The sequence below is a fragment of the Schizophyllum commune genome (assembly GCF_000143185.2).
Source record: "Schizophyllum commune H4-8 unplaced genomic scaffold SCHCOscaffold_6, whole genome shotgun sequence".
In the NCBI taxonomy this organism is placed as follows: Eukaryota; Fungi; Basidiomycota; class Agaricomycetes; order Agaricales; family Schizophyllaceae; genus Schizophyllum; species Schizophyllum commune.
The window spans coordinates 1322657-1345685 of record NW_026089543.1 but is presented as its reverse complement, the minus strand read 5'-3'; the positions used below and the strand labels follow the sequence as shown (position 1 = coordinate 1345685).

The window sequence follows — 23029 nt, the reverse complement described above, 5'->3', positions numbered from 1 at the left end:
ACGAGGCGCACCTTGGAATGGTCAGACGAGCACTGGCGATAGAGGCTCGGAATGATCCGAACGAATGTTGAACTTCGAATGCCCACGGTCACGTGAAGGTTGAGAGATCATGGCGTCATCCGCTGCCCAACTAGGACAACTTGAACCTACTCCAAGTCTTCAACAAGCCAGTTGCCACAGTCGCCCTCTTTGAAAAATTGGTCATAACTATCGCAGCCGCCCTCATCGGAAGGAACACCCTTACCCACCTCCCAATAGCCTGACCCAGCGCCTATCGACTCGGCCTCAAGTGGGCTGACAGCGAACCTTCGGGTGTTCCTAACCGAAATCTGGAGGGTTCGCTGCTGATCAAGCTGCGCGGACTCTGATTGCTCATATTTGGTGATCTGAGTAAGAGCAGGTGGGTCTCGGTGGTAATGCGAAGGCGGAGGAAGGTATAAAGGGTGGGGCGACCAGACGCAGTACCGGTAGAACAGCATTCAGACTGTAACAGCAGCAGACCAGCACACACAATGTCCACCACCGATAAGCTGATCGTCGTACTAGGCGCGACCGGGTTGCAGGTGGGTGAAGTCTTCAAGATGGTGAGAGTCAAGCGCTGATAGAAGCGTACAGGGAGCATCCGTCGTCGACACCTTCCTCGAGATCCCGGGCTGGAAGGTCCGCGGCGTCACCCGCAACCCGGACGGGGCGAAGGGACGCGCCCTCGCCGAGCGCGGCGTCGAGGTCGTCAAGGCGGACATCAACGACGTCGCCTCGCTGACCGCCGCCTTCACCGGCGCGCACGCCATTTTCGCCGTCACGGACTTCTGGGCGCCCTTCTTCGACCCCGCGACGGAGGCGAAGCTCGCGCCGGGGCAGCTCATGAACGAGTACTGCTTCGACGAGGAGGTGCGGCAGGCGAAGAATATCTTTCATGCGATCATCCCGGTGCTGGGTGGGCTGGAGAGGTTCGTCTACTCGACGCTGCCGGGGATTAGGAAGTGGAGCAAGGGGAAGTATACGTGGGCGTACCACTTTGATTCGAAGCAGGCGGCAGTGGATTACTTGGAGGAGAGCTTGCCGCAGCTGGCGGCGAAGACGTCGTATGTGAACTTGGGGCTGTATGTGACGAACGAGAGGTTGGTGGAACCGCTGAAGCCCACTAAGGTGAGCCTCAACGTTTGTGGCGCGCTTCTGGAGCGGCTAACACGAGTCACAGATCGGCGACGGAGTGTACCAGCTGGCGTGGGCGGCAAGTCCGGATACGAAGTTCCCCTTCGTCGTGACGCGCAAGGATACCAGACCGCATGTGAAGGTTGCCATACTGGATCTACCACCGCGGTCGAACTTGCTGGTGTATAGCGAGATGGCGTCGTGGAACGAGTACATCAAGATCTTCGAGGAGGTCACCGGGCTCAAGCTCATCTACAAGGAGGTCTCGATTGATGAGGCGGACAAGGCGGCGCCCAAGCACCATGTTGGACGGGAGGCTGGCGAGGTGAAGCAGTTCACGCAAGAGCTGGGCTGGCATGGAGGCGATCCGAGCATGCTCTTCCACGAGGATGTGAGTCATTGCGACCGTTTCTTGTTGAGGAGAGCGCTGATGAAATATGTAGTTGGCGAAGAGAGGAATCTCGCTGAAGACGACGAGACTGAGGGAATGGATAGAAAGCGAGGACTGGTCGGATCTGAAGAACTAGAGGAGCTGCTGAAGTCAAACCTATTTTGTAGATCTTGTGAAGTAGTGCCTCTTCCGTGTAGATGTCGCGCACAAGGGTGCAGAGGATGATGGAAAGACGCAAGCAATATTGTTTGTCAGCTCGTGGTGACTCAATAGCTTCCCAACACGGAAGTAGCATCGTGACGCCATCGTCTCTTGATCCCGACTCTCATCATGGGTCTGCTACTATCTCTCCCTTTGGCGGGGACGCTGGGTAGCATAGCTACATCGTGTCTGGCGGGCCTGGCGTTCTGCTTCACGTCGACTGCAGGTACATACGGTTGGCTCTGCGCAGTCGAAGGGTGTGCTAATGGCGTATAGCCTCCATGTTCTTCAAGTCATGTAACTGCAATTCCTCAATAGCGACCCGCGTCGGATATGCTGTATGTGCAACCTAGTGTTTATATGATCTAGGACTGATCCTCCCTCCCCTCAGTTTATCTTCTGTCTGAACTCCATGCTGGCGTGGGTCATGAAGAGCAAAGCCGCTATACATCTCATCGAGAAATGGAGTTACGACTACATCAAGATGGACTGCGAGGACGGAAGATGCTATGGTGTACTCGCAGTGCGTGCTACTCTTACGCGGGCTCTGTCGAGACTGAGTGCATCGTCAGGTTCACCGCATATGCTTCGCGCTCTCCCTCCTCCACTTCATTCTCAGCTTGTCCCTCATCGGCGTCCGTGACACGGGAGACAAGCGGGCTGCCCTTCAGAATGGGTGCGCCATCTGCCTACGCTCGTCTATCATCCTCTGACCCTTTCGCAGGTGGTGGGGACCCAAAGTGCTCGCCTGGCTAGTCTTGGTCGTCGTTTCCTTCTTCATCCCCAACGGCTTCTTCATGGTCTGGGGCAACTACATCTCTATGATTGGCGCGACGGTCTTTATTCTCCTCGGTCTCGTCCTCCTCGTCGACTTCGCGCACTCCTGGTCCGAGACCTGCCTCGAGAACTGGGAGAACTCGCCCACCTCATCCAACATGTGGCAGTGGATCCTCATCGGCTCGACCGCGGCCATGTATGTCTTCACGATCACCATGACCGTCCTCCTCTACGTCTTCTTTGCTGGCGACGGGTGCGGCCTCAATCGCTTCTTCATCACCTTCAACCTCATCCTCACGCTCATCATCACGATTGCGTGCGTGCACCCGGTCGTGCAGGAGTACAACCCGCGCTCGGGGCTCGCGCAGGCGGGCATGGTCGCCGCGTACTGCACGTACCTCATCGTGAGCGCAATCAGCAATCACACGCACGAGAGCGCGGCGTGCAACCCGCTGCGCCACGGCAGCGGGGCGGCGACGCGCACGACAACGACGATCATCGGCGCAGTGTTCACCTTCCTGGCGATCGCGTACTCGACGACGCGGGCGGCGACGCAGAGCAAGGCGCTGGTGGGGAAGAACAAGCGGGGGGCGGTGGCGCTGCCGGACGACGAGCACCACGCGGAGCTGGGCGTGGTGAATACGCAGCCGAGCCGGACGGAGAGCCCGAGGTATCAGGCGCTGCTGGCGGCGGTGGAGGCGGGTGCGATCCCGGCATCTGCGCTGAACGAAGAGGAAGAAGACGAGGAGGAAGAAGAGCTGGGCGAAACGCGGGACGACGAGCGTTCGGGGACGCGGTACAATGTATGCATATATGTGGTTTTCTTCGCTTTTTATATTTACTGACGAACTATCCAGTACGCCTGGTTCCACATCATCTTCGCCATCGCGGCGATGTACGTCGCGATGCTGCTGACTGACTGGTGCGCTTATATGTGGTTTCTGCCGTAGAGCAACCCGCTGACCCCCACCCCAGGAACGTCGTGTCCAAGCAGCCACAGCCGGGCGACGACGATCCGGACTCGGACGTGTACATCGGCCGCTCGGAGGTGGCGATGTGGATGCGCGTCGTGTCGAGCTGGGTGTGCATCGTGCTGTATATGTGGAGCTTGCTGGCGCCGGTGCTTATGCCGGATAGGTGAGTTGGCTCTTTCTCCATGCATCGCTGCGGCGCGGCTTGTCCTTTGTCCGCGCGCGGGTTGACCTTCGTCTCCGTGTTCCCTGACCTCGTCTGTGCATTGGCACTCTTGCTGACGGTGCATCACAGGTTCGGCGATATCTAAGGACGATGTTATATATTGTTTTGTGTGGATATGATCTATGGACTTTGTATTCTTTCGCGCTCTTCCTTGTCGACTTCCGTGACTGCTGAATCATGCGCCATATACACACCTCGCAGGTGCGATACCAATGCGGTTCTCCCGAGGTCGCGAATCCTTGTATGCTCCTGCGATGGAGTCGCCAGCTGGCTGTGCGCCGATCACGTCGACCAATGACCTTCGCTCCATTTACAGGCTTACCCTGCGTCATCTGCGAATCCTGCGTACATTTTTCGGAGAAGCACCCCACCGCATTCGATGATTTCTCCGCCATCTTCAGCAGCCAACCAGCGCGGGCGGATTACGATGCGAGGCTTCTTGTGGGAAGCTTGCAGCATCGTGCTGGGAATGTATGCAGCACTTCTCAATGGCTCATTTCGCCGGTCTCGTTGTTGTCGCCATCTCGCAGCAGGAGAAGGATGAGTGCGTACGTCTATGCTCCTCCGAGTGCGTATATGCTCCCCAACCACGCATGATGCAACGATGTATATTTTCCGAGCTTCTCGCTGGCGTGTATATAAGAGATGAGGGTGGGTGGCTCGCAAGCTCTGTTCTTCTTCCTCTCTTGCTCCTTCGTGTACCTCTCACAACCTACGTGGCTCTGAATCATGCGTCAGACCTCCTCTCTAGCGCTCCTTGGGCTCGTGGCCGGCGCGGCCTCGCAGACAGTGACGGCGCCGTACACGGACCCGCTCACGGGCATCGACTTCCAGGCGTACACGGATCCGGAGACTGGATATATCTTTGGGATTGCTTTGCCGGAGACGGTTGGGACGGACTTTATTGGGCAGATTGTGCGTATTAACGACCTTGGGGGAGTCCTGACTCAGGAAGTTAACGCTCTTCTCAGGTCGCACCTCTCACGGATGGCGCGGGCTGGGGCGGTGTGTCGCTCGGAGGTGAGAATGGGTATGAAGTGGAAGCCTGGAGATACCGATGCATCTCCTTCAGGTGCCATGGTCGGACCGCTGCTCGTTGTGACCTGGCCGAATGAAGGAGAGGTGCAGCACTCATTCCGCCAGGCGACGTACGCTCTATTCTGCCCGTGCGTACTGTCGTCAACTTGACCATCTGCCACAGCGATTACGCCACCCCGCCCGTCTTCGACGGCTCGGTATCGCTCTCGACGATCCCCGACGGCACGTCCGTCAACGAGACGCACATCGCGCTGACCTTCCTCTGCGCGGGCTGCGTCGATGCAGACCTGTCCTTTGCGCCGGACGCTGAGTCCTCGGTCATGGGCTTCGCGGTGTCGGACTCGCCGCCGGCAGACCCCGCAGATGAGGGGACGGAGCTGGTGTATCATTCATTTGGGTTTGGTGAGCGGATGATTGGGGCAGCTGGATTAGCTTTGTTAACGACAAGCGCAGGCGAGTTCGGGGTGTTGATCTCGGATGCGAAGTCGGCGGAGTACGATGAGTGGGCGGCGTTGGCTACGGGAGGAGCGGCTTCATCGAGCGCTGCTCAGCCGTCGGCTTCTGCCCAATGAAGGAGGGAATGACACCCTGTCGCTATCTTTGTGCCCCACAAACTCCTTGTCTATGACTTCAAATGGTACAGACATCCCGACAACCATATAATGATACGAAGTACATGTTCCAACGAAAACCCAATTTCTAATCACCCAAGGGAGCGTGGTGGGGGATGGCTACTTATGACGACCCGCTACCCTTCTGGAGATAACCCGAGTCCTTGCCGTCGTCAGTCTGCACGGACACACGCGGCGGGTAGCTATCTCGCGTGTGCAGCTCGACCATGCATTGCGTCTCGATGATCTGTCTTCGTGGGTCGGAGAATTGCACGTCGACGCGGCCGCCTGGCGAGCTCAGGGCGAAGATGGGCTCTTGCTCGGGCTCGAGGGCAGCCCAGATGACGATGAGGGTGGGGTATATACCCTATACGCAGTCAGATACGGTATGAGACGTTGTCAGGTTGGAGCGTACAGCGATGCAAACGCCAACTGTGCCCATGACGGCGGCGAAGGTGTGCGCCTGGTCTTGGACCAGTCCTGCTGTAACTAATAGAACCTGAGAGAAGTGATAGTCAGTCGAAGATTGTGAGCCGGAGCGATGCACGCACGCAGACACAGCAGTACAGAAATCCCGTAGAGAATAGAATTTGCAACGCTTTATTGACGCGACGGGTAGATCGTCGTGTCATCAAGCTATCACCATATAGATGTCTATGGCGCACCCTACCACTCGATGAGCGGTCATAAAGCCTGAATGTGAATGGGCGTACCAAGATGGCCACGCCTTGACTGCCATTAATGTAGTGACGGTGACGTTGGTGAAGAGCGTCGGCAGTGTCCATAAGAGAGACAGAAGAACAGCGGAGTGGTGCGCTAGGCGGGGATCCAGGATCTCCCAGGATACAACCCCGATGTCGGCCACAATGGCGCCTGGAGCATGTTGAGTTCCCGGAAGAGGTCCGAGCCTGTTATCACTCACAGCATGTTAAGCAGAGGGAAACAATCAGAGCGTGTCGAGCTAATCGCGCGGTATTCCAAAGGATCCACGCTCGCCATACGACAATGATATCGCTGATTATGAACTAAGGGGAAAAGAGATTCAGCACGCGCGGCCAAGGCACCGAGGAAGGAAGGAAGGAAGGAAGGAAGGAAGGGAGGTCGAGAGACGCAAGCTTGACGTACATTCCAGCGCAATATGGCATTCTCTGCAACAAATAACTTGGTCAGAGCGCGTTCGTTCGCCTCGCTTGAGGCGGCCGCGGCTTCTTGGACTTGATAGAGTGTAACGATTACGTCGAGGACCACGTAGGCCGAGGTTGTGACGAACATCATCGTTATGGCCGCAAATAAGTACAGCCTTGGTTTGAAGGACCGTATACCGCGGGCGCTTGAGGATCACTGCGCATAAGTAAATTGCGGGTTGATTAGATCCGGCGCTCACGTTAGGATAGACGCAGCCGTGAAGTAGGATGTGACGTTCAGCCCTACGCTCCGTCAGCTAGATGGCAGGGTACTAGGATAACAGCACCCACCATAAAGGACGAACATCACAGCGGTGTAGATCACCAGGTATTTGAGGCGGCCAACGTCGACATCATCGTAGACAGCCAGCGCCGTCATGAACGAGAGGGAGCGATCAAAGGCCGCGAGAGGGAGGCACTGGCATCAACGAGAGCGCGTCCTGAGTGCATGAGGTCCTTATAAGAAACGCGCGGGCCTGGACAGATTTGATGAAGTCGATCAGTCAAGGAACGGGTCCGTAATTCGGAGGCTGAACCCAATTTGGGTAGATAACGCTATTACTGGCTACTATGGGCGTAAGCATCTATCACTGAACTGTGCAGATTATGGTACCTTTTGGCACTCAGTCTCGAGGGCTCGTCAGATCAGTGTGGCGTCCATGATTATAATGAAGAGGCAGTTGCTTGTGAAAGATGTACAACGATAGAACCTCCCTGGTTGTTCATAAGCGGCGCTCGGCTCTTTGAAGGTCCCGACACTCCGACTGACCAAATGGATGAAGGCAAGGAAACGGGTGCTTGGCGCGGGGCATGCAGCATGATGCGTTATGGGACCTCGATTAGTCGAACTTCGGGCGCGCGGCGGCCATGGGATAGATAGGCATTGGCCCGATCGTCGCTTACAGTGTGGTCATCGTGCAATGTGCCCTTGCAGTGTATGCAGAATTACGCAGTTTGCAAGACAACCTCAGTTCACGCAGTGGAGAAAGGACGCAAGAGGATGCAGGAGGGACCGTGTGAGCCATCAGCACGGATTCAGAAATTCCGACGCCGCACGTGTATCTCCGTAAGGCAAATATCAAGGTGGACCCACAAGATATACGAAGCTCTGTTGATGTATCGAAGTACAGCTGAGGACCATCATTAGGCGGGTATTAGGCGGGTTGGATGGGCCGCCATCTATCAAACACCATATCTGGGTCATACATCTTCTTAATCTTCTGCAACCTGGGATACACATCGCCGAATGCATCCCGAGAACTCTGCGCTCGCCTTTCCAAGTCGGAGGAAGCAGCTTCAGCGTCATGATTACCGTAACCTGCGCGCTCCGACAGGCTCATCCCTGAGACAATTTCGGACCGGCTGACGATACCATGCAACTCTCGTACTCTCGCTCGAGCGACCTCCTTGTTGTCCGGGGTATTGTCCATGTACTGGGCGATGAAGACGAGCTCCGGGTACAGGTTGTGACGAAATGCACAATCCTGATGGCGATGTTCGGCTATGGCATGCTGGGGCCACGCGTAGAAGACGGCGAGGAGACTCGGGCCCTCGGAGGCGTCGAACTCGTCGATTCTCTGGATGAGCTCATTCGCGAGCGGGACCGTGGGTATCGGGCATGCGATCGATTTCTGATAGTCGCAACGGCCAGGAGGGAAGACTTTGCCCTGGAAGTACGCGCGTTAACGGGGAGAGTGGCGAAGAAGACCGTTCCTTTCACCAGGATCCCATTGACTTCGTCGTAGGGAGTCGCCTTCGCACGATCAGACGAAGGCCCTGGTGGCGGGTCGAGTCAGTATTCCAGCTATGCTCTGACCCTCCGCAATGCGTACCGATGTCAAACAGTGTCTTGAAGTGTGCTCGACCTTCTTCCTCGGAGCCGTCATAGAAAAGCATGCAAAGGATGCCACTCTGAGAATGGAATTAGTGGAACTCAAAAAATGAAAAATGTAATAATCACCTTCGCGGTGGCGCCGAGAGCCAGAAACGCACACGCTTTGGGGTCGTGCGCGTCCCAGTATTGCTGGAAGGCCTCAACGACTGACGAGTACGCAGTGGTCGGGAATGTGACCAGGCCAGTGAAGACAAGGCGCTTCTGATCGTTCGCGCGGAATACAAATTCGGTCACGACGCCGAAGTTGGACCCCCCGCCCCGGATGCCGAAGAACAGATCTGGATGCTCGGTTGGGCTGGCGAGGAGAGTACTGCCATCAGCAGTGACTATGGTGACCTGCGAGTCCATCGGGATAAGCAATCGTCGAGGCAGCTCGTGCGCACCTCCAGAAGATTGTCGATCGCCAAACCGTACTGTCCGGAGAGGAAGCCGAATCCGCCGCCTAGTGTAAGTCTGGAGGTCGATAAGATGCGAGAAAACGCGTTGTGCATCATAAAGCTCACCCAGCGACTCCTGTCTACGAAGGCGGTACAGGTGAGTAAACGGTCGCGCGTGAGGAAAGAAAACGCATACATCGTTGACGGTCTGAACAGATGGTCAGCTTCACATCGAAGGGTCTTTGGCTGCACTCACCCCGCCAACTATGGACAGCCCATGCTTGTACGCAGCCGTGTCCACTGTCTCCCAGGTCGCGCCTCCGCCGACGCGCGCGATCTTCCTCTCCGCATCGACGTGGCAGTAGTTCATATACCGGGAGCAGTCGATGACGAGACCGTCCTCGACAGAGGAGGCGCCAGCCGAGCTATGCCCGCCTCCCTTGATAGCGATGGGTAGTCCATGCTGGCGTGCGTACGCGAGGGCGATGGCGGTGTCGGCGGAGTCCTTAATGTATGCGACGATAGCGGCCTGACGCTCTGCTGAGCGAGCCCAGCGCCGGATGGCATCTGGATAGCTGGGATCGCCGCGCAGGACGATGTCGCCCTTGAAGTTGGGAGGAAACTCGGGAAGATCTCTGCTCGGCGTCATTTCGAATGGCTGCAGGAGTGTAGGGAAAGTGGGGACCCGAATTCGCGCGTAACCCAAGCTATATGAGGACTGCCGTCGCCGTTCCAATCGCACTCATGACAACTCCCTTGGGTCGAAGAGCGGAGTTACAAGCATGCGGAATGCCTTGAGGGCGCAAGCATTATACTCAGTGTGCAGGCAATGTCGACAGACCGCAGCGCCCATTACGATGTCAAACGGCTCATGGCGTAGAACACGATGCTCGGATGAAGACTTTCAAGGCCCCGCAAAAGGCAACTTCCCTCTGTAGCGTCAAGCCTGGTCAGAAGGTCAATGTAGCACAGTCAGAATGTGAATCGGCGCATTTCAGCGCCATGAGCTAGCGCGACAGCTAACTGCCGACTAAGGATGTCAATACATGGCATGGAGGATTGCATGAGCCACGCACCAAAGAGACGACGTTCAAGTTCAACTCCGCGCTATTGATCAGCGTCTTTGTATCGTTAAGCGTTAACAAGAGACACGTAGCTGACCCATCTGATTCAAGCAGGTATGATAGGATACCACCTATTAAACACCATGTCCGGGTCGTACTTCTTCTTAATCTCCTGCAGCCTGGGGTATACATCGCCAAACGCCTCGCGAGACCGCTTCGCCCTTTTCTCGAGCTCCGTCGACGCGGCCTCGTCGTCATTGTTCGCGTACCCAGCCAGCGCAGAAGTGCTCATGCCGGACATGGCGTCGAAGCCCCGGACGAAGTCGTACAGCTCGTAAACCCTCGCGCGCGCCATCGTAAGATTCTCGGGGGTGTTTGACTTGTAGATCGCGATGAGGGCGAGGTCGGGGTATGGGTCGTGGCGGAAGGCGCATTCTGTGACGTGGTGTTCCATGAGACGTTTCTTGGGCCAGAAACTAAAAATGACGATAGGGCTCGGACCATCGGCGGCGCCGTACGCCTTGACCATCCCGTTCAGTTCTTCCAGCAGTGATACTGTGGGTACTGGGTGTCCGATTGATTTCTGGTATTCGGATGCACCGGGCTTAAAGGTCTCATTCTGAAGCGAAGCGCAATGAGTCCGATTCATATTCGCTGGAACAGAACGCACCAGAGTCGCATTCGCTTCGACATATGGTATCTCTTTGGCGGTATTGGAGGTAGGTCCTGAACATTTAGTCAGAACAGAAGGAGGCGGGCAAACGCGTGCTCTCACCAATTCCAAAGAACCTGGCGAAATGGCGGTGCGCTTCATGCCTCGACCCATCGTAGAAGATGAGGCATCGAATACCGTTCTGCGAACACGTCGTCAACTAAGCGTGCCTAGTCTCTGAGGTGCTCTCATCTCTACCTTTGCGCTGAAAGTCATGAACATACAGGCCCGTGGATCCTGCACTTGCCAGTAGTGTTCGATGGCGTTCACCAGTCGCGGTATATCGGACGAACGAAACGACAGGAAGCCACTGAACACCATCGGCTTCTGCTCATGTAGACGGAAGACGAACTCGGTGATGACTCCAAAATTTGAACCGCCGCCGCGAATACCGAAGAAGAGATCGGCATGTTTAGTAGCACTTGCGAGTAGAATTGTCCCATCGGCAAGCACCACTGTCGCCTGCATGGCTGTCAGACGAACACGGAAAGGTTGGTGGATACGAAGTGTACCTCTATCATGTTGTCCAGAGCGAGCCCATGTTGGCCAGAGAGATAGCCAAAGCCCCCGCCGAGAGTGAGACTAGATGATTGTGAGCTTCTTGCTGTTAGAACGATATGAGCTTCGAACCCACCCTGCAATGCCTGTCTGCGAGGTTCATGAGCAATTTGTCAAGTTCAATCTAAAGCTCACACACATCATTCACGGTCTGGATGATATGTATCAATGAAATGGACAGAAAGCGGACATGGAAGCACGTACGCCGCCAACCGTAGCCAGTCCATGCTCGTAGGCGGCCTTGTCCACCATCTCCCAGAGCGTACCGCCACCAACGCGCGCAGTCTTCCGCACTGGGTCTACGCGGCAGTACCGCAAGTATCGCGAGCAGTCGATGACCAGACCATCCTCGACGGAAGACGCGCCAGCGGAGCTGTGACCACCACCTTTAATGGCGATGGGTAACTCATGAGCGCGCGCGTATGCGATGGCGATGGCTGCGTCCTCGGCGTCCTTGATGTACGCGACTACAGCTGCGCGACGCTCGGCAGAGCGGGACCAGCGCCGGATGGCTTCTTCGTATCCTGGGTGGTCCCGGGTGACGATGTCGCCCTTGAAGCCAGCAGGGAAGTTCGCGAGGTGTGCTTGCAGAGACATATCAAGTCAGAGGACGCTGACGGTTTGCAGAGAGAGCGAGCCGTATGTGGGCGAGAAACGAGAGGTTCTAAATGCTTCATAAGGGTCAATCCTCACGCTGAGTAGTCAGTAACAGTGTACCGATGCGAACCGAGATGAATCCATGAAGTCCAGATGCCTTGCAGGTTTTGACGTTTAGCGCAGTGTTAGCACCTGAAATAGTCTGCTTACTGTGTACTATGATTGATGCACTGACCTTAGCGTATACTACTCGGACGAAAGGGTCGAAGTAACGGTCAACTTCGCGTCGACATGCGCATACCCCTCGAACGAGATTGTCGAGAGCCTCTGCTGTCAATATCATCCACTTATGTGGCTGAAAATACATGCTGTAAAGACCCCCGTGCGCGGGCTACAGCAATGAAGGTGGTTGAGAGCAAGAAAGACACCGGGATTTGCCGACAGAACAAACAACTTCAAGCACACAAGATTTCGCACGCCCCTATCCTCCGAGCTCATGATGCAGAGGGTCTTCGGGATAAAAACCCATGATGGCCGCAAAGGTGTAATGTACAGTATGCAATTAGTGTCATGGCCCTCCAGCAAAAAATGGTCATGTTCCCGCGTAAAAGTCCCGAGTGGCGGATTTTTCACTCGCCTCGCCCTCCGACTCTTCCTCTTCCTCACTCCCGCTCTCTCCTGGTTCAGACTCGCCATCCTCGCTTCCGTCGTCTGAGCCCTCTTCGCCTTCTTCGCTTTCCTCTCCATCTCCTTCTTCCTCGCCTTCCTCCTCTTCCTCTTCCTCGCTCGCGTAGAACGCGTCCAGATCCGTGTACGGCGCCCGACTGGCACCCGTAGGCGCGGGTGATGAGCTCGTTGGCGTGAGCACGACGGGGGTCGCGCCCCTCGAGGACCTCACTTGCGCAGAAGAGATTGCGGTGGGGGCGACGGCGACGGGCTGCTCATCCTCGTTGTCCCGGATCACGCTCTCTACGCCTTGCTCTAGCCAGTCTGGCAGGAGGCTGTCGAGGGCGGGCTTGCCCGTGATCACGCCGAGTGTGCCCAGTGAGGTCGCTTTCTCTGTCGGGCGCGTCAGCTCGCTATTCCCGTCGACCACCAAGCTACCACACAGGAGATACGTACCAAACGGCGACGGCTCATCCGGCACCACGCTACCCTTGCCCTGGAATAGCACCATCTTAACCTGCTCCCGCCTCAGCACGACGCCCGCGCGCTCGGGTTTCTCGGCGTCCGCCATCAGGGAAGCAGGCGCGACACCGGCGAGCAGCGCGGCCATCATGCGCCCGCGGTCGCGCACGTCGTAGTTCGCGTCGTAGCGCGCGAGGGCGAAGACGTAGGCGGCCAGCAGACCGAGGGTGCGGTCGCCGGGCTGGACGGCGAAGAGCTTGGCGGCGAGGGTGATGATTTGGAGCTTGACGAGGGGGTCCTGGGAGGGTGGGGTGGTGAGATGGGGTCTGAGGAAGGGATGGGGGTTTGGGGAAAGCTACAACGGACCTCAGTCATGAACGACTTCGCCGCCTTTCTTAGCACGTCCGGGGCCCACTCGGCCACGGACTCCCCGTCGGGCGCTCCGTACTGCCCCACGAGCCAAAGCACACAAGCTCGCGCCTGCGCGTGTCTGATGTCGTCCACCCGTCTTGCAAGTTGTGCGATGATCTCGAGAGGCGACTTCTGGCCGAACGCGACGCCGGTGCTCAGCTGCGTTTGCACAAGCTGCTTGAGAACGAGAACAGCTCCGCTGACAACAGCTTCTGTTGTAGAGTTAGCGACGTTTAAGGCGGTCACTTGAGGGGTGGTGATGTACGAAAGATGATGCTCACCTTGTCTACTCCTGATCATTCCAGTTAGCGCGTTGAGGCACTGCTGCGAGCTTTCAGGCGCGAGCGCGGCACAGCGACCAACTGCCCTGATAGCAGCGAACACAACCTCATCGTCGGTATCATCGGCATAGTCCTGCGATGAGAGTGAGTCGGCAGTGCAGAGACAAGAACGAAAGGAGAGAATGCGCGAGAGACTTGAAGAGGGAGCATGCGAGAGGCAAGAGAAGGCTACTCACAATGAACTCGCGAAGGATCGCCTGATAGTTATCCGGGTTTATGATGTTCAGCAGCAGCCTGATCTTGTCGAGCTTGACCGGTCGCGCGTCGGTTGAGCGTATGAGGAAGCGAACGTGATGGGGGGAGAAGAGGTGCTGTAGGCTGGCGTGTCAATATCAACCACACTCTGTGTTGCATATGGGGACTACGCACGCACCGGCAACGATTCCGAGAGGAGCAGGATGTGAGTAATGGTGACCCGCTCGACCTCCTTCGACATGGCGAGCAGGCGTATGAGCGGCTGGACTATCTTCCCGTGGTAGGATGCAGTGCCTGCGTAGTAGAACACGCGAGTCGCAGCCATGACGACCTGCAAAACTTCAGCAATGCTGCCCACGATAAGTAGATCACTGCGTACCGCAGGATTCTGACTCTGGAATAACGGTTCGCAGGACGAGAGCAGTAGTCGCAAATCCTTGTCTACATCTTCCCCATCTGCTGTGACTATGGGTCGGGGGAGCATCGTCCGGGCGTACCGGAGGAGCAGGTTCATGATGTCGACCTGCCCCCATTCATCGACATCTACGAGGACACGGCATAGTCGCCGGTAATGTCTGTGGAGGAGGTCGAGGCGGGTGGGGCATACGGCTTGGAAGGCGACGGCGACGCAGCCGATGGAGAGGGGCGATCGGTCACCGAGCATGGTGCCGATGATGGATATAAGCGCCGGTTGGTGGGTGGTATCGAGTCTGCCGGAGGATGGGTCAGTGATGGATGACTTGTCATAGAGGGGACTCGGGCGCACTCGAAGCACTTGGGGATCGCGAGCGCGGCAGCTTTGCGCACATACGGGCTCACGTCCGCGGCGCACTTCTTGATCGCGAGCACGACGAGGCTGCCGATCATGGGTACGCGTATGCCGCTGAGCACGCGCAGCGCCATGGCGCGGATGAGAGGGCTACCATCGGCGAGGTCGCGCTGGAAGGTGTTGATCGAGAGGAGGGCGAGGTCGGGCTCCGCCTCGGCGTAGCGCAGGAGGTAGATGTACACGAGCTTGCGCACTTCGAGGTTGTGTGAAGCGACGTTCTTGACGACCTGAGCGAAGTACTCGGAGACGTTGCGACCCTTGGAGATGAGCTGGGTGAAGGAAGGATGGTAAGGAGATGGTTAGATGGGTTGGGGGGATATGTGGGGGTGACGTACCGCGACCAGGCGCTTCATGGCATCGAGCTTGTCACGATCACTATTCGAGTCCAGTTGCTTCCGAATGTTGCGTGTGTCCTCGGCACCATCGAGGTACCCCGCGCCGCGGACAAGCGTGAGGTCGCGGGTGTGCTCCGACAGCGTCTCTTGTATGCGCATGCCCAGCCGTGAGGCATTCTCCTGGATGGCGGTGAAGTCCATCCTAGTATCCTATTGTGCCGCTGAGCAGCGCTGCAGATCGAAGATTGATACGAGCGGAGATGAGGTCGTCGAGTCGCGTACTGGACGCGCTCAGGAGGGACATGAATGGCGTTCCTCATCATGAGCACTGTCGCGTGGGCAGATCGGAAGTTGCCGCAGTTGAACTCAACCGCGGGTTGCTGCCGAAACGGACATGGTTGTCTTGGTAAGGCGACGGTTGGGTGCGCGCGTCGGGGGCTTTTCCCAAGAACGGCACCGACTCGGTATGCACCAGTTCACATTGTGTCTCCTGACTAACTTTCAGTCTGGGGAACATTCAGCTTGGATGACCGACCTGGAAAGAAGTAACCGATGGCGAGATGTATAAAAGCACAACGGGAGAAGAGGTCTCCTCAGGTCAAAGGCTCAGCTCTTCTGTACCTTCTACAGCAACATGTCTCAGCCTACTGCTTACCTCGTCACTGGCGCCAACCGCGGCATCGGTACTTGCAGTCTGTATCATCGCTAATGTCCAACACTGACCACACGCCCCCAGGCCTTGCTATGGTCACAGCCCTAGCCGCCCGTCCTAACGTTGTCGTCTTTGCCGGAGCTCGCGACCCGGCTCGCGCTACTGACCTCAACGCGCTCGCCAAAGCGCATCCTAACCGCGTTCATGTTCTCAAGATCATCTCCGCCGACAGGGAGAGCAACAAAGCCGCCATCGAGGAGGTGAAGCGGGTGGCTGGACGGCTCGATATTGTGATTGCGAATGCGGGAATCAACAATTCGTACGATCCTGCGCTTGAGGTATCTGTGAAGGAGATGGTCGAGCACTTCGAGGTAAGGTGCAAGCTATTGGTCGTGTTTAGGAGGTAGCAGAAACACACGAATTTTCAGATCAACACCAATGGTCCCCTCGTCCTCTTCCAGGAGGCCTACCCGCTCTTGAAGGAGAGCAAGACGCGCAAGTTCGTGACTGTCACCTCCGGCATTGGGAGCATTACGATCGCAGCCCAGCTCCCTGTCAACGTATACCCCTACGGCGCGTCGAAGGCGGCCCTGAACTGGGTAACGCGCAAGTTGCACCACGACTTCCCTGACTTCGGTGAGTATGGCTTCAATGTCTTGCGCCTCTCACTCGCTACATCCCCGCTATTGTGTTCATCCGACTCACCACCTCCCTAGTCATCTTCCCCATCAGCCCCGGCACCGTCGAGACCGACATGGCGAAGCTCAGCCGCGAGAAGGACCCGGCGATGGTCGCGCTGCAGAAGGCCTTCCCGGCGATCACCCCAGAAGAGAGCGCGCGCGGAATCCTTGAGAACGTCGATAACTCGACGAGGGAGACGCACGGCGGGCAATTCGTTGACTATAGTGGGTTGGGGAAGTGGGGGTGGTAGAGGATACGCTAGAGCGAGGGTGTTAGATAATGATTTGGCATGATGGTCCTGGAGGATAAGCCCGCGCGATGATACTAGAGAATAAGCTCGCGCAATGGTTGTATAGGAAGGGTATTATGATGTTGTACATTGTAAGCGACGCGATTGAAGGATTTTACTTGTGAACCTACCCACCGTATTGCTACCAGGAAGTTGGCTACTCTATCAATGCGAGCCTGGCACGACTGGCATGTCTTCAACACTCTCTATGCTACGCTCTCTTGCTCTCTCCGGTCTATTTCATTCGGTGATACCTGGGACGGGGTACGGTGATGCCTGCAACAGAGTACGCAGACATGTGGGCGACTATGGGCGCGCGTCACGTTACTCCCATGATGCCCGCCTGCCACGTGGGTGACCCACACCGAACCCCCGCCTACGAGCTTCGCATGAATGGCTTGCCTGTCTTTGTAGGGCGCTGTCCAGGGTACCCAACGGCTGCCGTTTCTAAAAAGGAGGCACCGAGTCGGTACGTTTGTATAAAAGCTGACTAATACAGTTCCAAGAGGTGCTGAACTCGACGACGAAAATGCTGGCGAGAAGTCAGAGCCAGTCACCGGCGGCGCGAGTATAAAAGGGAGACGGACGATGGATATTGCTCTGTCGCACGTTTACCCTCTACAGTATTTTTTTTCTATGAGGGGATGCCTCAGTCCACTGTTTACCTCGTTACGGGCGCTAACCGCGGGATCGGTACGTTCTGTTTCAATTCTTCGATGTAGATGTCCATAGCTGAAAGCGCGCTTCCAGGCCTTGCCATTGTCACATCTCTCGCCGCTCGGCCGAACGTTGTCGTCTTCGCAGGTGCTCGCGACCCCGCTCACGCTACCGAGCTCAACGCACTTGCGAACGCGCACCCCGACCGCGTCCACGTCCTCAAGATCGTCTACGCCGATAAGGAGAACAACAAGGCCGCCATTGAAGAGGTCAGGCGGCTGGCAGGGCGCCTAGACGTCGTCATTGCGAATGCGGGGATCCATAAGTGCTACGCACCGGCTCTCGAGGTGCCGGCGGAGGAGATGATCAAGCATTTTGAGGTGAGGGACGCGCTGTCTATCTCATTTCACGCTTTGGCGGGAGACCCACTTAAGCTTGTTAGGTCAACACCAACGGGGCTCTGTTCCTCTTCCAGGCGGCGTATCCGCTTTCGAAGGAGAGCAAAACACCCAAGTTCGTGGCCGTATCCTCCGTTATAGGGAGCATCACGATGGCCGCGCAGCTCCCGGTCAACGTATACCCCTACGGCGCATCTAAAGCTGCCATCAATTGGATTATGCGCAAGCTGCACCACGACTTCCCTGACTTTGGTCGGTTTCGTTTCGCTCGCTCGCCGTTTTTTTTCTCCCTCGCCGTCTTCTCTCTCCCCCTCCCCGTACAGTCCACTGACCATGCCTGCCTTCAGTCATATTCCCCATCAACCCAGGCGTCGTCGAAACTGACATGGCGAAGACGAGTCGCGAGAAGGACCCTGGTACGAATGTGCTGGGCGAGTCGCTGCCGTCCATCACGGCGGACGAAAGTGCGCGGGCTATGCTCGAGCAAATCGATATCGCGACGAGGGAGACGCACGACGGACACTTCGTCGATTATAGCGGGTTGGGGAAGTGGGGGTGGTAGAGGGTGCATAGAAAATTATGATTTGCAAGTGACTTGTAGGCTGAGACGAGGAGGGGTGAGGACTTTCGTTGATGCGCGTCGACGCTGTCACGGTTCGTCACGCAGTTCGGAGCGAGCGCGCCGATTTCCCGGTCACTTTGTTTCTTACCACGACTACGACTACGGTACTGCTTGGCAGGTGACCCGCTGGTATTCAGACGGTGCCTCAGAACTCGCCTCAGGAGACACATTTGGTGATAGAGCCACCGAGGGACTTTGAAACCTAACAATCTAGTGCTTGACATCATTCTGACCTCAAAATTGATGTCTGAAGCCTCAACGAGGCCCTCATCTAGTCCTCCTCGCTAGCCGCTGTGTATCGGTGACGAAGGTTGATGTCTGTATGCTATGCTCGGTGGACAAAGGATCTCTGTTGTCTCTATCAGGCGACAACCAGTGGCGCCTTTCAGTGCTCTGACTCTTCTGGAGACCGTATGGCGAGCGACCGCGGTAAAGTATAAAGGGACAACAGCGCATCCAATGCAGGCGTCCAAGCCGCTATGTCGCAGCCTACCGTCTACTTCATCACAGGCGCCAACCGCGGCATCGGTACGTACAGTCTTATGGTGCCTAGGACCATCCCACATCCTGCCTTTCCCAGGTCTGGCTATCGTCTCCACGCTTGTCGCCCGCCCCAACGTTGTCGTCTTCGCTGGTGCTCGTGACCCGTCCCGCACCGGCGATCTCAATGCGCTTGCCAAAGCGCATCCCGACCGCGTCCATGTCATCAAGGTCGTCTCCGCAGACAAACAGAATAACGAAGTAGCTATTGAGGAAGTCAAGCAAGTGGCAGGGCGCCTCGACGTCGTGATTGCGAACGCAGGTATCAGCGATTCCTACGAGCCCGCTCTCGAGGTGCCGACGGAAGGCATGAACAGGCATTTTGAGGTAAGGACCGAGCTGCTTCCTCGTGGGTGTTCCCAAGTAGCGATGACTCACCTGACCACCAGGTCAACACGAACGGACCACTCGTCCTCTTCCAGGCGGCATATTCGCTCCTGCGCCGAAGTGCGACCCCAAAATTCGTCACTGTCTCCTCCGGTCTTGGCAGCATCGCTCTGGCCGGCGAGCTCTCGGTTAACATGTACGCCTACGGCGCGTCTAAGGCCGCCGCGAACTGGGTGATGCGCAAGTTGCATCACGACTTTCCTGACATGGGTTAGTACAGCAAGGGTTCAACTTTCACCTCGCTCACCCTCCATACAGTTATATTTCCTATCAGTCCGGGCATGGCCGCGACTGACATGGCGAAGGATGGGGTTGAGAGGGAACCAGCCATGATAGAGCTGCAGAAGGCCCTTCCACCTATCACCCCTGCGGAGAGTGCGCGGGGTATTCTCGAGCAAATCGACGTCGCGACGAGGGACACGCACGGCGGGCAGTTCGTCGACTACAGCGGTCTGGGAAAGTGGGAGTGGTAGGACTTGAGCAGTCTTGTGGCAACCAGTATGTAACGCTAGGTCAAAAGGAACGAAGCTAACCTCCCATATAGCGCGGTGGCTAGACTGAAAAGTCCTGATCATAATACTTGTGTGCACCCCGTATGTTTATACAGAACCGACTTCTGTAGCTCGGTGCTTGGGGTCTTGCATGCCGAACCGCGGCAACTTGAACGTCCTCGGTACCTCCTTGCTGCGCTCGTACGTGTCTTTGTAAGGCACGGTGTGCTCCGAAAATTCTGTCCTCATAGACAGCACCGACTCGGGTTCCCTTGCTTGTTTCCATCGCCTGACTGACTCCACGCGCAAGCGACATTCTCATGACAGTACTGGGATGACTCTCCCAGCTCACGAGGTATATAGGGACGACGGTTGGACAGTGCTACTCATCCCCACAACTGCGCCAGGCTCCTCGATATCTTCGACGTAACATGGCTCCCACCGTCTACCTTGTATCCGGCGCGAGCCGCGGCATCGGTATGTGTACCTGCCCTCGCATCGCGGCAAGCCTGCACGAGGGATTAACCACCCATCTGCAGGCCTCGCCATCGTCACTCAGCTCTCCAGCCGTCCGGACGTCATCGTCTTCGCCGGTGCACGCGACCCCGCGCGTGCCACCAATTTGCAGGCGCTCGCCAAATCGCACCCTGGGCGCTTCCATATCCTTGAACTTACATCTCCGGATAAGGCGAACAACATCGCGGCCGTGGAGGAAATCAAGCGAGTGGCGGGACGCCTGGATGTCGTGATAGCCAATGCAGGCATCGGCAATGCCTTCGAGTCAGCTCTCGAGCTACGAACGGAGGATATGATTAGGCATTTCGAGGTGCGTTGGTGCGAGCTATCAGATCTCACTGCATTCCGGACGTCCCGGGCCTCATTCGATATACCAGGTCAACACCAACGGCGCCCTTGTCTTGTTCCAAGCGACGTATCCCCTCCTAAAGGAGAGCAAGACGCGCAAATTCGTGACCGTTTCCTCTGGTTTGGGAAGCATCGCCCTTGCGGGCCAGATGCCGGTTCTCATGTACCCCTACGGCGCGTCCAAGGCCGCTCTGAACTGGGTAACGCGCAAGCTGCACCATGACTTCCCCGAATTCGGTCAGTCCTTTCAGTCGCGCGCTTCTTCGTAGTCAATCTTCGCTCATCGTCCACGCAGTCATATTCCCTATCAACCCGGGCGCGGTATTGACTGAGGGCGCGCTAGCGGTCAATGAGAGAGCTCCAGGGATGAAAGAAATGTTGGAAGCTAGCCCGGCACCCATTTCTGCCGAGGAAAGCGCCCGCGGTACCCTCGAGCAGATTGATCTGGCGACAAGGGAGACACATGGAGGCCAGTTCGTGGATTACACTGGCCTAGGAAAGTGGGGGTGGTAGAAAGGATGTAGTCATGCCAACGAGTAATTCTCAATGTTGTGGTCGAAATACAGTACGCAGCGCGAGACTGCAGACCGTCACGAGGCTTGAGTGATTTTCTCAGCGATGTTCCGATTTTGTTTGAATGCTCTATGATGATTTCAAGTTACAGATTCAAATTCCAGTCGACGGTTTCAATGTGCTACGCCTTCACGTCCACAAAGGGGTAATCCGTGTACCCCTTGCCGCTGGCATCACCCTGCAAGTAGAAGGTGTCCCGGTTGTACGGGTTGAGATTGAGATCCTCCTTCCACCGACGCACGAAGTCGGGCTACAGCGTCATCAGTACCAGACCACCTCTCATACAACCAGAAGCCACTCACGTTGGACAAGAAGTACCTCCCAACCGCGATGAGCTCCCCTTTCTCCTCTGCGCCCTTGATCGCCAGGTCCCTCGAGTACGCGCCTGCGCTGATGTACGTCTTCGGCGCCCAGATCGCGCGCAAAAAGTCCGTCTGCTCCTCAGGCGCGATCTCGTCATCGGGACGCGTGTCCGTGGCGACAACGCGCGGCTCGACTACGGAGAGGTAGGCAAAGTCGGGGAAGCGTGCCTTGATTTGGGAGGCGAGGTGAGAAAACTGGGGGACGGGGTCGGGCATGCGCATGTCCTGGAAGGTGCTCCAGGGGCTGATGCGGAAGCCGACGCGGTCGGCGCCAACGGCAGCAACTACTTCGTCAAGGAGCTCGAGGGCGAAGCGTGTGCGGTTCTCGATGGAGCCGCCGTATTCGTCGGTGCGCTGGTTTGAGTTCTCTTGCTGAAGAACGCGTCAGGAGCTCGTAAAGCTTGCATGAAGGACTACAACTCACCAAAAACTCGTCGACAAGGTAGCCAGTTGCGGAGTGGATCTCAACGCCGTCGAAGCCCGCCTTGTGGACAGCATTCTTCGCCGCCTCTCCGTACAGGCAGGTGTACTCCTTGATCTCGGCAACAGTGAGCTCTTGAGGGATGTCCGTTGTCCCCTTGAGTGGGATGGGCGACGGTGCGACGAGCTTGAAGGACGGGTCTTCCGACTGAAGCTGGGCGAGCGATGCGCCGCGTCCCAAGGCCCATAGCTGGAGGAAGATGTACGAGCCCTTCGCGTGCACGGCATCGGTGACCTAAGATGATCATGAGCACAGCTGCCATCATCATCAAGAAAATATCCTTACCTCCTTCCAAGCAGCAATCTGCTCGTCGTTCCAGATGCCGGGCACATGCGGGTACCCACCGGCCTGCTGTGCGATGAACGTGCCCTCAGTGACGAGGAGCGTTCCAGGAGCGCTGGCACGCTGCGCATAGTACTCCTTCACGTTAGGAAGGGGAACGTGCGCTGCGCTAGCACGGAACCGGGTCATAGGTGCGAGAACGATGCGATGCTGAAGGTGGAGAGGCCCAACCTGGACCGGCTTGAACAGAGCAGAAGTAGATGAGGTAGACATGATGTACGAGGGTTGGATGAGTTTCAGAAGGAGGATGAGTCGGGAGGTGAGTTGATGAGGACTGCAGCATTTCGGTGCGCCTTATATAGGGTCTCCAGAGCCAGAATCGAGCGCTATCTTCCAAATTCTCAGAGGGTGTCTCTCTGCGGGCAAGGATCTTTGCACAGTGTGCTGATTCACGTTGGGTGTATCGTGAGGGAGGCACCGGCGCGCGAGGTGAGGTGACCGGCAGTACCCAGTATAGAAATGGCGGTCGGTGTGAGCATGACTCAGCTCTGCATCAGCCTTCGGCCTGAACGATGGAAGGGGTGAACACCGTAAGTGGCACTGTGCTTGTTATGTCGAGGAGTGCAGCTACGCTGTCTTTGAGCGTACGGCGATCCAGCAATGAAGTATGTGGAAAAGATGTCGAGGATATGGTTGTGTCGTACCCGGTCGGGCGATGCCGTTCGGAATGTTCCGGTCGGGTAATGTCCTCATTG

At 56.8% G+C, this 23029-nt stretch overlaps 12 protein-coding genes across 12 annotated transcripts; 7 read left to right on the top strand and 5 right to left on the bottom strand.

The window, feature by feature from the left end:
• Positions 1-142: 142 nt before the first annotated feature.
• SCHCODRAFT_02626172 (NAD(P)-binding protein) lies at positions 143-1800 on the top strand. Its single transcript, XM_003031720.2, has 4 exons — positions 143-563; positions 616-1149; positions 1202-1546; positions 1599-1800. Exons 1-4 carry the CDS (start codon positions 513-515, stop codon positions 1680-1682), a joined length of 1014 nt encoding a protein of 337 aa, XP_003031766.1. The 5' UTR covers positions 143-512; the 3' UTR covers positions 1683-1800.
• A 64-nt stretch (positions 1801-1864) lies between these two features.
• Positions 1865-4086, top strand: SCHCODRAFT_02626170 (TMS membrane protein/tumor differentially expressed protein). The gene is made up of 8 exons (XM_003031721.2): positions 1865-1973; positions 2024-2085; positions 2139-2270; positions 2320-2423; positions 2472-3327; positions 3382-3446; positions 3500-3661; positions 3791-4086. Exons 1-8 carry the CDS (start codon positions 1877-1879, stop codon positions 3804-3806), a joined length of 1494 nt encoding a protein of 497 aa, XP_003031767.1. The 5' UTR covers positions 1865-1876; the 3' UTR covers positions 3807-4086.
• On the top strand, positions 3934-5331 carry SCHCODRAFT_02502088 (CBD9-like protein; the record flags this gene model as incomplete). Its single annotated transcript, XM_003031722.2, has 8 exons — positions 3934-3994; positions 4038-4192; positions 4252-4269; positions 4460-4636; positions 4693-4726; positions 4794-4887; positions 4923-5161; positions 5213-5331. 8 exons carry the CDS (start codon positions 3934-3936, stop codon positions 5329-5331), a joined length of 897 nt encoding a protein of 298 aa, XP_003031768.1.
• A 163-nt stretch (positions 5332-5494) lies between these two features.
• SCHCODRAFT_02501912 (uncharacterized protein) lies at positions 5495-6933 on the bottom strand (the record flags this gene model as incomplete). Its single annotated transcript, XM_050343121.1, has 8 exons — positions 5495-5737; positions 5786-5869; positions 5922-6036; positions 6084-6243; positions 6293-6395; positions 6496-6700; positions 6755-6797; positions 6846-6933. The coding sequence occupies 8 exons, from the start codon at positions 6931-6933 to the stop codon at positions 5495-5497; spliced, it is 1041 nt and encodes a 346-aa protein (XP_050200066.1).
• A 700-nt stretch (positions 6934-7633) lies between these two features.
• Positions 7634-9629, bottom strand: SCHCODRAFT_02748659 (FAD-binding domain-containing protein). Its single transcript, XM_050347220.1, has 8 exons — positions 9082-9629; positions 9022-9033; positions 8952-8965; positions 8832-8901; positions 8515-8784; positions 8387-8465; positions 8275-8330; positions 7634-8221 (listed from the first exon to the last, which is right to left on the bottom strand). Exons 1-8 carry the CDS (start codon positions 9472-9474, stop codon positions 7709-7711), a joined length of 1407 nt encoding a protein of 468 aa, XP_050200065.1. The 5' UTR covers positions 9475-9629; the 3' UTR covers positions 7634-7708.
• Positions 9630-9913: 284 nt separating this feature from the next.
• Positions 9914-12176, bottom strand: SCHCODRAFT_02626155 (FAD-binding domain-containing protein). The gene is made up of 9 exons (XM_050345332.1): positions 11877-12176; positions 11364-11823; positions 11299-11310; positions 11236-11249; positions 11114-11183; positions 10800-11063; positions 10665-10743; positions 10560-10615; positions 9914-10508 (listed from the first exon to the last, which is right to left on the bottom strand). The coding sequence occupies exons 2-9, from the start codon at positions 11754-11756 to the stop codon at positions 9996-9998; spliced, it is 1401 nt and encodes a 466-aa protein (XP_050200064.1). The 5' UTR covers positions 11757-11823; positions 11877-12176; the 3' UTR covers positions 9914-9995.
• On the bottom strand, positions 12165-15289 carry SCHCODRAFT_02748657 (uncharacterized protein). The gene is made up of 9 exons (XM_003032164.2): positions 14996-15289; positions 14598-14929; positions 14211-14541; positions 14010-14162; positions 13813-13947; positions 13577-13709; positions 13251-13507; positions 12879-13182; positions 12165-12815 (listed from the first exon to the last, which is right to left on the bottom strand). Exons 1-9 carry the CDS (start codon positions 15194-15196, stop codon positions 12349-12351), a joined length of 2313 nt encoding a protein of 770 aa, XP_003032210.1. The 5' UTR covers positions 15197-15289; the 3' UTR covers positions 12165-12348.
• Positions 15290-15419: 130 nt separating this feature from the next.
• SCHCODRAFT_02626149 (NAD(P)-binding protein) lies at positions 15420-16747 on the top strand. Its single transcript, XM_003031723.2, has 4 exons — positions 15420-15678; positions 15732-16018; positions 16076-16283; positions 16364-16747. The coding sequence occupies exons 1-4, from the start codon at positions 15630-15632 to the stop codon at positions 16576-16578; spliced, it is 759 nt and encodes a 252-aa protein (XP_003031769.2). The 5' UTR covers positions 15420-15629; the 3' UTR covers positions 16579-16747.
• Positions 16748-17165: 418 nt separating this feature from the next.
• On the top strand, positions 17166-18428 carry SCHCODRAFT_02291749 (NAD(P)-binding protein). The gene is made up of 4 exons (XM_050342293.1): positions 17166-17310; positions 17368-17654; positions 17717-17924; positions 18020-18428. The coding sequence occupies exons 1-4, from the start codon at positions 17262-17264 to the stop codon at positions 18232-18234; spliced, it is 759 nt and encodes a 252-aa protein (XP_050200063.1). The 5' UTR covers positions 17166-17261; the 3' UTR covers positions 18235-18428.
• A 345-nt stretch (positions 18429-18773) lies between these two features.
• Positions 18774-19694, top strand: SCHCODRAFT_02667893 (NAD(P)-binding protein; the record flags this gene model as incomplete). Its single annotated transcript, XM_003031724.1, has 4 exons — positions 18774-18822; positions 18875-19161; positions 19224-19431; positions 19480-19694. 4 exons carry the CDS (start codon positions 18774-18776, stop codon positions 19692-19694), a joined length of 759 nt encoding a protein of 252 aa, XP_003031770.1.
• Positions 19695-20088: 394 nt separating this feature from the next.
• SCHCODRAFT_02688797 (NAD(P)-binding protein) lies at positions 20089-21173 on the top strand. The gene is made up of 4 exons (XM_003031725.3): positions 20089-20189; positions 20252-20538; positions 20606-20813; positions 20872-21173. The coding sequence occupies exons 1-4, from the start codon at positions 20144-20146 to the stop codon at positions 21087-21089; spliced, it is 759 nt and encodes a 252-aa protein (XP_003031771.1). The 5' UTR covers positions 20089-20143; the 3' UTR covers positions 21090-21173.
• Positions 21174-21207: 34 nt separating this feature from the next.
• Positions 21208-22925, bottom strand: SCHCODRAFT_02748653 (FMN-linked oxidoreductase). The gene is made up of 4 exons (XM_003032165.2): positions 22278-22925; positions 21936-22226; positions 21452-21883; positions 21208-21399 (listed from the first exon to the last, which is right to left on the bottom strand). The coding sequence occupies exons 1-4, from the start codon at positions 22545-22547 to the stop codon at positions 21271-21273; spliced, it is 1122 nt and encodes a 373-aa protein (XP_003032211.1). The 5' UTR covers positions 22548-22925; the 3' UTR covers positions 21208-21270.
• Positions 22926-23029: the final 104 nt, after the last annotated feature.